Source organism: Micromys minutus, assembly GCF_963924665.1.
Source record: "Micromys minutus genome assembly, chromosome: 27".
In the NCBI taxonomy this organism is placed as follows: Eukaryota; Metazoa; Chordata; class Mammalia; order Rodentia; family Muridae; genus Micromys; species Micromys minutus.
The window spans coordinates 25,775,682-25,788,949 of NC_137962.1; the positions used below are offsets into that span (position 1 = coordinate 25,775,682).

At 46.7% G+C, this 13,268-nt stretch overlaps 1 protein-coding gene and 1 pseudogene across 2 annotated transcripts in view; one reads left to right on the forward strand and one right to left on the reverse strand.

Moving 5' to 3' along the window:
* Nucleotides 1-1,141: 1,141 nt before the first annotated feature.
* Nucleotides 1,142-13,268, reverse strand: part of LOC308438356 (glyceraldehyde-3-phosphate dehydrogenase-like) — a 224,223-nt pseudogene continuing 212,096 nt past the window's right edge. The window contains exons 2-3 of the transcript in view: nucleotides 1,811-2,677; nucleotides 1,142-1,243 (exon numbers count right to left, since the gene is read on the reverse strand). The product of the transcript in view is annotated as a glyceraldehyde-3-phosphate dehydrogenase-like (transcript). The remainder of the gene's footprint in view (nucleotides 1,244-1,810; nucleotides 2,678-13,268) is intronic.
* ADAMTS20 (ADAM metallopeptidase with thrombospondin type 1 motif 20) overlaps nucleotides 6,889-13,268 on the forward strand; it is a gene marked incomplete at its 5' end in the record, with an annotated part of 109,965 nt that continues 103,585 nt past the window's right edge. Inside the window, 2 exons of the mRNA XM_080939764.1 lie at nucleotides 6,889-6,979; nucleotides 7,434-7,795. Of these exons, the coding sequence (XP_080795890.1) occupies nucleotides 6,889-6,979; nucleotides 7,434-7,795 (453 nt within the window). The remainder of the gene's footprint in view (nucleotides 6,980-7,433; nucleotides 7,796-13,268) is intronic.

The following is a 13,268-nucleotide window of genomic DNA, read 5'->3' on the forward strand; positions in this document are numbered from 1 at the left end:
AACGACACGTGCTCAGCTTTCAGACGCTGCTAGCTCCCACCGGGGACATAACAGTTCTTTTTTTATTTTTTTTAAATCAGTGCCTGGAAGCTTCAGCATCACCAAATCCTCGCCACTACCTGGGGTTCTACTTTGAAATTTGCTCATTCTGTGGCGTGTAGCTCATGATGTGTTGATTTGCACTGCTCGATGGGCAAAGGTATTGAGAAAATCACCAAAACATCTTACGGTTTACGAAAGCTCTTTTCATATCTACCCTGATTCACAAAATGACGTTTAAAGTTCCTTTAATATTTTTTTTCCAATTTGGTTATCTGTCTCTAATTTAAAGATCCCCCCCCCAACATATTCTGGATCGAAATCTTTGTCAAAGAAATATGTTACAAATAATGTTTCCTATATGTTTTCTCCTCTGAACAGCATATTGTTCTAAAGTTAATTTTACTGAACCACATGTGTATTAGTCAGGATTCTCTAAAGAAATAGAAATGATTATATATATATATATATATATATATATATATATATATACATATATATACATATACATATATATACATACATATATATGACTTATTAGTTAACTTATTGGATTTGTGTTCCATTCTGAGCATCGGTATTACATACTGAACTTTACTATTTTTATTGACTATCTCTTTAATTTCACATAGTGCCCTCCAAACACACTTCCCTGTCATCCGAGGTGCCTTCCACCTTGTGACCCTCCCCACAGAAAGTCAAGTCCAATCTGTGTTATATAGTCACTGGAGCACAGTTAGATTTCCAGTGGCCAGCCCCTTAAAGAAAACTGAGCCCCACTCCACCGAAAGCCATATATTGTGGGGAGCTACACTCCAGCATTCTTGTCACCTCTTCCAAGCATTTTCTTTGATGGCTTCTGTCTAAACTTACATTTTTAGTGGGGTGTGGATAGGCGTTGTCGCAGAAGCCTTCTATGTCTCGTTTCCTCAACTGTGGGTCTGTAGTCACCAACACCTCTGCAGAAGGTGCTTACTTCTCCCTTATGTAAGGTTAGCTGGAGCACAGATCACAGACTTCCACACAGCAGAAACCATGGGCACAGCCACATGGCCTTTAGCATCAGCACATGCCAAGGACCTCAGCATGATCTCTGGTGACATTACCCATGGACACCAACAGGGCCCTCTACTACAGCACAGGCTGCAGACACCATCACAGTCCTCGGCAGCAGCACACAGATCATGGACATCAACACAGTCTCCTGACAATACAGGCAAGGGGCAGCAATATGGTCCTCAGTGGCAGCAGGGTCCATGGGCATGAACAGGGCTACAGACAGGGCATCCACATGGCCTTACATGTAATTTATTTTCCCTGACAGCAAACTTTCCCTCAGCATTAGATACATAACTCTAGCATACAGTTGTGTTTTGTGCATATTATCCCCTCATTCTCATTTCTTTTTTTCAAACCAAGAGTTAAGTTATTGATAGAATTAATTTTTTATTGCTCCACCAAAAGATTAAATATGTTTAATATGTTTACATATAATATACTTATGTTCCCAGATGCGTAGTTTGCCTTTACTGACGATTTTTCTTGGATTCTTTCATTCATGCATTCATTCATTCATTCATTCTTCCTTACTTCCTTCCTTTCTTTTGAAGGGGGTGTAGCAAAACTTTATTGATGATATTCAAGAGAATAGGGAGGGCTCCCTAGGCCCCTCCTATTATGGGGGTCTGGGATGGAAATTGTGAAGGAGATGCTCCGTGTTGGGGGCCGAGTTGGGATGGGACTCCTCAGCAACTGAGGGTCTCTCTCTTGCTCTCATTGTCCTTGTTGGGGGGTGGGTGGTCCAGGGTTTCTTAGAGAGCATGAAGGCCATGAGGTCCACCACCCTGTTGCTGTAGCCATATTCATTGTCACACCAGGAAATGAGCTTCACAAAGTTGTCATTGAGAGCAATGCCAGCTTTGGCATCAAAGGTGGAAGAGTGGGAGTTGCTGTTGAAGTCGCAGAAGACAACCTGGTCCTCAGTGTAGCCCGGGATACCCTTTAGTAGGCCCTCAGCTGCCTGCTTCACCACCTTCTTGATGTCATCATACTTGGCAGGCTTCTCCAGGTGGCATGTCAGATCCACAACAGATACATTGGGGGTAGGAACACAGAAGGCCATGCCAGTGAGCTTCCCATTCAGCTCTTGGATGACCTTGCCCACAGCCTTGGCAGCACCAGTGGATGCAGGGATGATGTTCTGGGCTGCCCCACGGCCATCATGCCACAGCTTGCCAAAGGGGCTATCTACAGTCTTCTAAGTAGCAGTGATGGCGTGAACTCTGGTCATGAGCCCTTCCATGATGCCAACATTGTCACAGATGATAGGGGGGATATGTTGGGGGTGGGGCTAAGCAGTTGGTGGTGAAGGATGCATTGCTGACAATCTTAAGCATGTTGTCATATTTCTCATGATTCACATCCATCACAAACATGTGGCATCAGCCAAAAGGGCAGAGATGATGACCCTTTTGGCCCCACCCTTCAAGTGGGCCACGGCCTTCTCCATGGTGGTGAAGACGCCAGTAGACTCCATGACATACTCAGCACCAGCGTCACCCCATTTGATGTTAGCGAGATCTTGTTCCTGGAATATGGTGATGGGCTTCCCATTGATGACAAGCTTCCCATTCTTGGCCTTGACTGTGCCATTGAGTTTTCCATGGGTAGAGTAATACTGGAACATGTAGACAATATAGTAGAGGTCAATGAAGGGGTCGTTGATGGTGAAAATATCCACTTTGCCAGATCCTGAGCAGAAGGCAGTCCTGGTAACCAGGCACCCAATACGGCCAAATCTGTTCACACCAACCTTCACCATCTTGTCTAAGGGATGAGGCTGACACTGCAGGAGAAGATGCGGCTGTCTCTGGAACAGGGAGGAGCAGAGAGCTCTTTGTTTTTTTCTTACTATTTTGTTGCCTGTGACCTGGACAGCTCTCCCCCCAGCCCCTACCTGCTCTTGGAGGTGGAGGGGAGTTGGCAACATAGACTCCAGGAGCAGGTGAGAAATGCTGGAGTAAGCTCATCTGAGCACTACTGCAAGCTCCTTTAATACCCCCTCCATGCCCCCCATTGGTTTCAAGAAAGTATCTCTTCTAAACTGCAGTTCCTGATTGGCTGGCATTATTTGTACCAGCAATCCTTGCTCTGTCAGGCAGTCCCCAAGTAGGTCCTCCTGCAGGAATGCTGGTGTCATAGGCAGTCCTCAGTTGGGTCTTCCTGCAGGAGATGCTTTTGTAGCTGCATGGCCCCCAGTGTTTACATAGAGGCAGCCCCCCATTCCTGCTACATTCTTTCCTTCCTTCTCTCTGTCTCTCTGTCTCTCTTCTCTCTCTTTTCCTTCTTTCATTATCTATTTGATACAAGAGTTATTTAAAACTGTCTTTGAAATAACCTTTAATTGTTATGGCCTTCAAAGTTCTATGTGTTATCCTCTGAACTTGTTCCACATTTGGAGATTCATGAGCACCCTGCAACATTCTACTGAAGGGATGCATTTCAAGACTCTGTTGGGACCATCTATTATTTTGAATTAAGTTTCAGAATTTGTGGTTAGCTATTGCTAAAGAATCAGCAGCTGATCAACAAGATACCAGGGTTACTAAAGTAACATCTCTACCTTGCTGGCATATTGTTGCTGGTCAGCTGGAGCTGAGAAATTTGTAACGATTAAGAAGGGACCAGCACTGCTGAGGTGAAATCTTTTGGGACAGCATTTCCTGAGAATTAGCACACAGAAGCTGTGTTTCAGACATGGCCCGGTTTGTACCTAGTGCTGGCAGCTGAACACTGTCGTGTAAGAGTCACCCAGGTGGTGCTGGTTTTGACGATGTGAAGAGATCATGGAGAAAAGCTGAGGCTTGGCACTGTGTGTCAGGGCTAGGGTCCAGGAAGAGAGCCCAGACAAGGCTATTCGAGGCACTACAGTCTGGATGTAGCATTTTGGAGATGTCATTGCCATAGCAACCATCAAAAGCAGCAGCAGCAGCAGCAGTGGAGCTGAGCCGGCAAAGCTCAGGGAGCCACTGAGGGTAGAACTGGAGAAGTGCACCGGGTCCTCTGAAGAAGCCTAGGAAAGTGTGAGTGGATCCCAGACATTAGCTACTATGTTATTTATACAGTTGGAAATTGGTTTTACTTTGTTCAGATTGTGGCTATGCCTTGGTTCTTCCCTCCTGAGGTAAGAAAGTATTTAACTTAGTTTTGACTTTACCTGAGCCCACAGCTGAGAGATTTTGGATTTTAAAAGAGACTTAGAATTTTTTTTTTAAAAGAAACTGATTTTTAAAAGGTGTTTGAATTTGTAAGGCTGTGGAAATTTTTGGTATGGGCAAGCTATGCCCATAAGTTCACATGCTATGAGACTAACTAATCGCTTTCTGACTGGATTTAAGAGGAAATGGCATGCTTAGTACTGTAAATCCAGCCCAAAAGAAGTTGTGAAGCTCACAGGCCCCAGGACTGAACCTATTACTCTTATCCTGGTTAGTGGACACAGTGTCAAACTGACCTCTAACCTTTTTCTCTGCATTGGTGCACTGATTCGTCAGATCTCAACTCCTGTTAAGAGAAGTCTCTTCCTGCAGTGGGGAGTGGTTAATACAGAAGCTTGCAATTGGTCAAGACGCAGTGAATAGGTGTTCATGGCGTTCTCAGCCACAGATGGGAAATCTGTGCTACCCCACCCGCAAAGCTCGGGGGGCATTGTGGAAAAAGGGGTGGAAAGATTAGGGGAAGCGAAGGTGCCTCCTGGGCATGACAATGTGGCTGCCCTTATAATCTCATGACAGCTGTGGCTGCCAGCATTACATCTGCATTAAGATCAAGCCAGTGAAGCTTGGAGTGTGAACGGGTCCATGAGCACACACCAGCTGTATACAGGTAATGAACTCCGGGGGAGAGGGGTCAGTTTTCTACAACGGTGAGTTTCGCCACAGGCTAACTGCACGCCAGTGGATGGTCCTACGCTATTAAAATAACAGGACACAACCTTGTGAGCACACTGGCAAGTTGGGAGCCGATGTGGGAGGAGTTAGGGGGTGAGTGGGGGGCGGACGTGTTCTATGTCATTCTCAGAGGATTAATTAAAACACATCTAAAAGATTAGAGTGACACAGCACACGTGCTTTCCCCATGAGCACAATATTTCCAAAATGTCCGTTCCTGAAGGCTCCATTACAAGCACCGCTTTGAACATTCGGTGATGAAACAAAGTGTCTCTCAGCAGTCAGGGTAGCAATTAGTGTGGTGTGATTCTGGTCTTCGGGTCTTTGTAGGTGGAAAGGCCTGGCTCCCGATGCCAAGAAGCGTTCAGGGCTGCATGCTATCAGAGTGCCCAGCTTGGACTATGGTAAAGGTAAGGAGTAAATGCACCGATGTGGGTAAAGCTCATTTTGTTCCCTTTAAGACCACCCCATCCTCACCTCCAACTACACTCTCTAATTCTCCGGTGGATGAACTGACACTTGTGGGAAAGAGGGCAGGAAAAGGAGAGCGAGAGTGAGGATCAAACCACACCATCGCCCAGCTGGCGATCTCACCGACAAATATTAAGTTTTGACTTCCCCTTCCTGAAACTTTTCTACTACCTTTGCTGCCAACCACAGAAAATTGATACCCGTGATGTGGAAGGAAGGGGCTTATGGTTAGAGGGTAGTTTTCAAGGCCAAGAGCCCAGAGCGCAGCAATTGTGACTAGGAACCGAAGTGCAAGCATCCCATGGTATCCTTGAAGGTTTGCTTTCCCTGGTTAATGGCCTTGGTTGGATTTCAAGGCTGCCCACTCCCTCTCCTCTGGTTTCCGTTCTGGTACTAGAAGTGATTGCAGGTCCTGAGAATCAAACAGGTGAGCTCAGGACTCCGAGAAGTACCCTGGCAAAGAAGCGTGTTTTTCCTCTTCCCGCTAAAGTTTGTCCACTTCAGCAGGACCCGGCCTTGCACATGGATTCAGAGCTACCGATCTTGTTGAACAGAGTTAACAGTGACAGAGGACTTTATCCACCCCGTGGAGAGATCGGCCCCAGAAATCCGCAGATGTTTTGTGGATCTTGGCATTTTGGGGGAGAGTCCTTTGTGCAACGCGTGACTGGAGCTCTGGAGACTCTGGTGGCCTCCTCGAACTTCCTCAAATAAGTGACTGGTGCAGTCAAACACAAGTCTTCTAACTTGCTATCCCCTAAATCCCAGAGTCTCCCTGCACACAGGGATCTCCACCCCCTTAAAACTAAGCCTCACCACAAGATCTCTGGGTAGCATCCGGCTACGGTCAGTTATTTTGAGTGGGAAGCCGAAAAGAACCTCGCAGCGTGAATAGCAGAGGCCCGGGTCTGACACTTGTCATTTCACTCCGTTCTCCTATCACCTGTCAGCGCGCGCGGGGTCTGGCTGGCCCTGGGGACCGGGAGCTGCAGGAGGGGAGATCGCGGTGCGCGCGCCCGCAGGCAGGGGTGGGAGGGGGGCTGCGCGGGGCTGTGGCTGCGCGGGAGGCCGAGCCGCCGCGCCTCGCGCTGATTGGTCGGCTCGGCCCAGGGGGCGGGCTGTCCGCCGCCCCGCGCGCCCCACTCCTCTGGCTGGGTTCCCGCTGGGCCGGGCAACTAGTGCTTCCCAGGGTGGCGCGGGAGCGCGGGGCGCGGGGCGCGGGCCTGCGAGAGCCAGGCGGGCTGCGCGCGATGCGGCAGCGGCGCCGGGAACGGGGACCGAAGGCGGGGCGACGCGGGCCGGGGTGCAGTCCCGGGTGCTCCGGAGGCTGCTGAGACTCGGCGGAGAACCGCTAGAGCGCGAAGGAGCACCGGGAGCCGGCGGCCCCCGGGCGGCCTCCCAGTCAGGATCCCCTCCCCTGTGTGCAGCCATGCGGGTGGCCAAGTGGCTGACCCGGTTGCTCTGCCCGATCTCGCTCCTTCTCACTGGCTCCTGGGAAGTTCGTTTCCACCCACGGCAGGGTAAGGTCGCCGTGGGTGCTGCCCGCAGCGCGCAGGGCCGGGTGCGAGTGGGTGGTGAGGACTGGTTGGAGACCCCGGGCCACCCAGCTCGGAGCATCTCCGAGGACTTTGCTTGGGTGTCGTGGAAATGGCTGGGGACACGCTCTCCTGATCATGCGGCGGGTACATGTGGGACATTGGGCATGGGGCAGCGTGCGTCCGGGCGACACGGGTTGCTGGAGGCTGGGAAGAGAAGAGGGGCTGGCTAGGAGGTGGCTGCGCTGGGCAGTGGGTGGCAGGGTCTGTATGGAGCGTACAAGAGCTGCGGAAAGCAGTGCATGGCCACAGTGCCCAGGTGAGCGCGTGTGTGTATCTGTCGCGCCCCTGGGACTGACCACGGCTGGGGGACTTTGAATTGGGATGCTTGTGGGTTGGACAGCGTCGGGCTTCATAGACATTTCGCTGTGTGTTTCAGAAGCCCTGGTGAAGACTCTGGCTTCCTATGAAGTGGTGACTCCCACGCGGGTCAATGAGTTCGGAGACGTGTTCCCCCAGAACAGGCATTTCAGCCGGAAGAAACGTAGCTCCGGGGTGCCAGAGCCTTCTCCGCTCAGGACCCACTACCGTATCAGCGCCTATGGGCAGCTCTTCCAGCTGAACCTGAGCGCTGACTCGGCTTTCCTGGCTGCAGGCTACACTGAGGTGCACTTGGGGAACCCGGTGCCCGGACCAGGCGGGCGCAGCATGGAGCCCCCAGACCTGCGCCACTGTTTCTACCGTGGTCAGGTCAACGCGCGAGAGGACCACACTGCTGTCTTCAGTCTCTGTGGGGGATTGGTAAGCCTGGTTGTGCCTCCCTACGTGTTTTCTCCAATCCAGTCCAGGGCTGCCTGGGTACTGGGGCAATGTGGGTGGTTCCTAGTAGGTTCCTCTGAATCCTCAGAGACCAAAGGCTGAGAGAGAAAGCATCTTTCATCCGCTTGTCACACAACCTTGGGGCAGGCTTTTCCACTAGGACACATCAGTGCTGGACAGCTGTTGGTGCCCGGTCCCCTGACTTACTTGAATTTAGTACTTGAATGAGTCAGAAAGGAAGGGGAAAGTATTGAATATGCACAAGATAAAAAAGGCTTCTGAGGTTGACAAGTTAGGAAGAAGTTTGTTTTGCTTCTGTATAGGGATGTCCATTCACTAATATCCGTGAGGCACAGAAGAGGGGAAAAGGTAAAAAACATCCACGAACATAGTTGCTAGTGCCAGAGAGCTAGAAATGACAAGAATACTAGAGAGCCTTAAGAAACTTCGGGGGGGGGGGAGAAGGAGAGAGAATTAAATAAGATATCACCCCCGCCCTGTTTCATTTGGTTTTCTTCCTTGAAATTAGGTTCTTAATACCTCCTCCCATGACATATTTAGGAAGTCTGGATAAAGCCAGAATCTCTTGACAGTATAGTCATTTAAAATATGCAACATCACATTTGTTGTTAAAGTGAGAGTCAATGAATTAAAACATCAAATAGTACCAAGCCAATGTGGGATGCGTGAATACACACTTGCATATGAATGCCGGAAGTAACAGGATGTAGCAGAGGCTGTATATTGTTACCGTTTGTGTGGTAGTTTAACAGCTATCATGTGTGAGCCTTAATGTGTTGTGAGAACATTGTATTATGGAGGGGGAAAAAAAACATTGTATTATTGGCTACACGTTTCTTGTGAGCCAGACTTTTGCTTAATGAAATCGAACAGACCGTACTTTCTCAAAGGGGTTCGGACAGCTGCACAAAATCACCAAAGTTTACTGAGTCCAACACTGGTAGTAGTTTTCTCCATGCTGGTTTAAGATGATACCCTAGACAGGGACACTGTTAATTACTCTGCTGGCTAGTATCGATGTCCTGTCAACTTGACACAGGCTTACATCATTCTGGAGGCTGAACCTCAGTTGAGAAAATACTCCCACCAGAGTGGCTCGAGAAAACCTGTGATGTATTTTCTTAGTGATTGATGTCAGAGGATCAAGCCCATTGTTGGTGGTGCCTCTCTGGGATTGATTGGTGGTCCTGGATGGTGGTGTCACTCTGAGATTGATTGGTGGTCCTGGATGGTGGTGCCACCCTGGGATTGATTGGTGGTCCTGGATGGTGGTGACACCCTGGGATTGATTGGTGGTCCTGGATGGTGGTGACACCCTGGGATTGATTGGTGGTCCTGGATGGTGGTGACACCCTGGGATTGATTGGTGGTCCTGGATGGTGGTGACACCCTGGGATTGATTGGTGGTCCTGGATGGTGGTGACACCCTGGGATTGATTGGTGGTCCTGATTGGTGTAAGATGGCAGGCTGAGAGAGAGCCATGAACAAGTGAGTGGTGCTCCTCTATGGCTTCTGAATCAGTTCTTACTTCCACATTCCTGCCTTGAGTTTCTGCTCTGACTTCCCTGGGTGATGGACAGCAAGCTATAAGATGAAATTAACCCTTTCTTCCCCAGGTTGCTTTGGTCACAGTGTTCGTCATAGCATTAAACCCCGAGGCAATTACTAGAAACTTTGGAAAGTCTTCTTACGTCTTTTCAAATTAGTATTTTGTTTGTTTTTGTGTATAGCCCTGGCTGTTCTGGAACTTGTTCTGTAGACCAGGCTGTCATTGGACTCAGAGATTCTGCCTCTGCCTCCTGAGTACCTGGATTGAAGGCATGCACCAAAATGATTGCATTTCTCTAAAACATTTCCAGTATTTCCTTCCCTTTCTGTTGTAGGTAAATGCAAAATTATCAATACAGCAGAGGCTTCAATAGCACACAGACATTGGTACTTCAAGGAAAAATTTTTTATTTTTTAAAGACTTAAAAGTAATGCTTAGTTTTTCTGGAGAATCAAATAAATCCTGTCAGGCTCCTTCTTTATGGCTGTTTGTCAAAGCTGTACCCCAGTAGCTTTACTGATTCTATTTAGCTGCTAGTGTTCAATTACTCCAAGGCACGCCTTAAAGCAGTGTTTCTTCCATTTCTGTATTATTAATTAAAGAAGAACTTTTACAAGTCATTATGTTTACATTTTTTTTTTTACTATATCAATGAACCTGGTCGATTTTTATTATTTTCATTCTTAAATGCCCAGAAGGGGCTAAAAGTCTTGCCTGGAGTTTTCTTGAACAGTGTATATCTATCCCCCCCTCTCTTTCTCTCTCTCCAAATATCTATCTATCTATCTATCTATCTATCTATCTATCTATCTACATATATGTATATATGTTCCTTGAAATATTCCATGTTTTTGTTTTTATTTCTCAAAAATATTTATCTAAAGACTCAGAAATTTTATAACAAAGATTTATATGTTTCTAAACTATATAGTAGATAGGTAAGTAGAAGATATTATAACATATTTATGAGCAGTGTGATAATGGCCTATCAAATATACCGATCCATTGATTGCTATAGAATTACAGGATATTAGTCCTCATATTCAATTCTAAACTTACTTTGCATAGTGATATTACTTTTGGTCTCATAATGTTGATAAGTAGGCTGGGGTCTATATTTACTAGGTTGAACTATCATTATTACCATGTATATGACAGGACTTAACATAATATATGTGAAGACAGCGATCCCTTGAGGCTCTGATTAACTCCTTTCTCACATTGCCTAGTGGATTTTATTCTTCCCAGGACTGTCAGGGATAAACGTGACCACCTAGAAGTTAGCTGCATTATTTCAAGATGGCACTGGAACAGTGAAGTCTTGACTGAAGAAAACAGTTTCCTGATGAGATCAAACTGGATGTTGTGCTTGGCTTGTATTGTGTTCTCACAGAGTATCTTACCTGGCCATGTGGATTGTATTCTCACAGAGTATCTTACTTGACCGTGTGGATTGTATTCTCACAGAGTATCTTACCTGGCCGTGTGGATTGTATTCTCACAGAGTATCTTACCTGGCCATGTGGATTGTATTCTCACAGAGTATCTTACCTGGCCATGTGGATTGTATTCTCACAGTGTATCTTACCTGGCCATGTGGATTGTATTCTCACAGTGTATCTTACATGGCCATATGGATTGTATTCTCACAGAGTATCTTACATGGCCATGTGGATATCTCATAAATACAAAGATTCAGCCTGACCAGTCCTCCTCCCAGTGAAGACTTATCACTAACTGATGAAGTTGCTTCTGTTAACTGCTAGCAGGCAGTGCAAATATGGAAAGCGTATTTAAGTAGCACCAGTGTTATCTCATATACTGTCCTATAGTTATGCCATTCATGATGACAGCTTGCAGTGGTTGATTCCCTCTCTCCATCATGTGGATCCTGAATAATCAAACTTAGGCCTCCAAGCTTCATAGCAAGAACCTTTAGCCGCCATGCCCTCCATCCATTCCCTCTGGATTAACACTTTTTTTTTAATACACAAAACTGATTAGTTTTTACAGTTACCCAAATACTCAAATCACAATATGAAAGAATTTCTTGTGCCTTTAACTTTAATATTCTAGTGTGTATTTGTCCACATTATTTAAGAAGCAAATGTTAAAATGTGAATTTCTTTATGGGTGGTGTCTGTGTTAGAGAAACCAAGGAGGGAACGGGAGGTCAGCATGACCTGGAAACTAACACGAGGGAGTGCGAGGATCCTGAGCGGGTTCATTTAGTCTAACGGAGAGTCCAGAGGCTTCAGTTGAGACAGAGAAGGGCTCGGTTGGTGAGACGCTTGTCTTACAAGTAGGATGGTGTGAGTCCCACCCCCAGAGCCAACGGCTTTTGTTTGTTTGTTTTAAATAAATCAGATGTGCTGGCGTGTGCTCGGCACCTTAGTGTGGAGGAGGCAGAGACAGATGAACCCCCGGAGCTCACTGACCAGCCTAGACTTACCAGGTGAGCTTCAGGACAGTGAGAGACCTCCTTCCAAAAACAAGGGGAATGAATGGTGCGTGATGTATTATGACATCTGTGGTTGTACATGACCTTCATATACATGAACACATACACACACATAGTCACACACATATACATAGACAGACACACACACATTCACACTTACACTCAGAAACACACACATATACACACAGATACACACAGACATATACACATACATCCACACAACACACACATACAAGCACACAGACACACACATATAGCCCCACACATTCATACTTATACACATACACACATGTACACATCTATACACAAACACACATACATACACATGGACACATACACACACAGACACATATATAAACAAACACACAGAGAGACACACATACACCCATACAAATACACATAAACACACATGCACATACTCACACTTACACACATCCACACACAATCACACACATAGATACACACTCATATACACACATACCATACACACATACAAACACATACACACACATACATACACATTTTACACACACATACACATTCAAATACACACATGCACACATATGCACAGAAACACACTCACTCCCATGCACGCACACACACATCAAGATACAGAACAAAAAGCTCTCAAGCTACTCTTGGGTCCTTATGTACAGCACTGTCAAGGCCAGCGGCATCGAGAAACAGTGAACATAAAAATGCTTACTGGATACATGGTATCAAGTGTCCTTAAGCAAGAGATAGAAGCATATTCCTGGACTTTCAAGGACGAATATGTCAGGAAGAGGTGATCTAGAGGTTTTCTGATTACATTTTCCTTAAATAACCGAGGTAGGTAGTGTATGTAAAATTCAAACATACTCATAAGCTAGATAAATCACTTATTTGATTGTAAGGGTGTGGGGCAGGCCAGCTGGTTCTTGGCTGCCTTAGTTTAAAAGAAACACAGCCAATCCCATGGCTTGATGAGAAGGTTTTTCTTGGCTCTTTGAAGATGCAAAATGGCTAGCATTGCTTGGCAGAGTAATTTCCAGGACAGGAGGAATGTGGATGTTGGTGTATCCCAGGCTGTCTCTTCCATCCAATACCACGCTGTTCTCTTTCATTCTGTCACTCACACTCATTTTGTCAACACGTGTTCACAGGGCCACTGTCACTGGAACACGTCAAAGTCACAGCATGGGGTACTGCTATTCCGTAAGGCCCAGGTTTAGATCTTTTGGACAATATAAACTAGCTGCATGCTCTCAAGCCCAGCACACACGGTGAGCCATGTGATTGTTACCCCAGCCTTAATTTCCCACCAGAAGAGAAGCCTTGTAGTTGCTGATTGCAGGATTGTCTGTTCCCTCTGTGGAAGAACTGTAGGGATGCTACGCTGGCAGCAAGGCAATCTCCTATTGCTCGTTATGGTTCCTTTTTC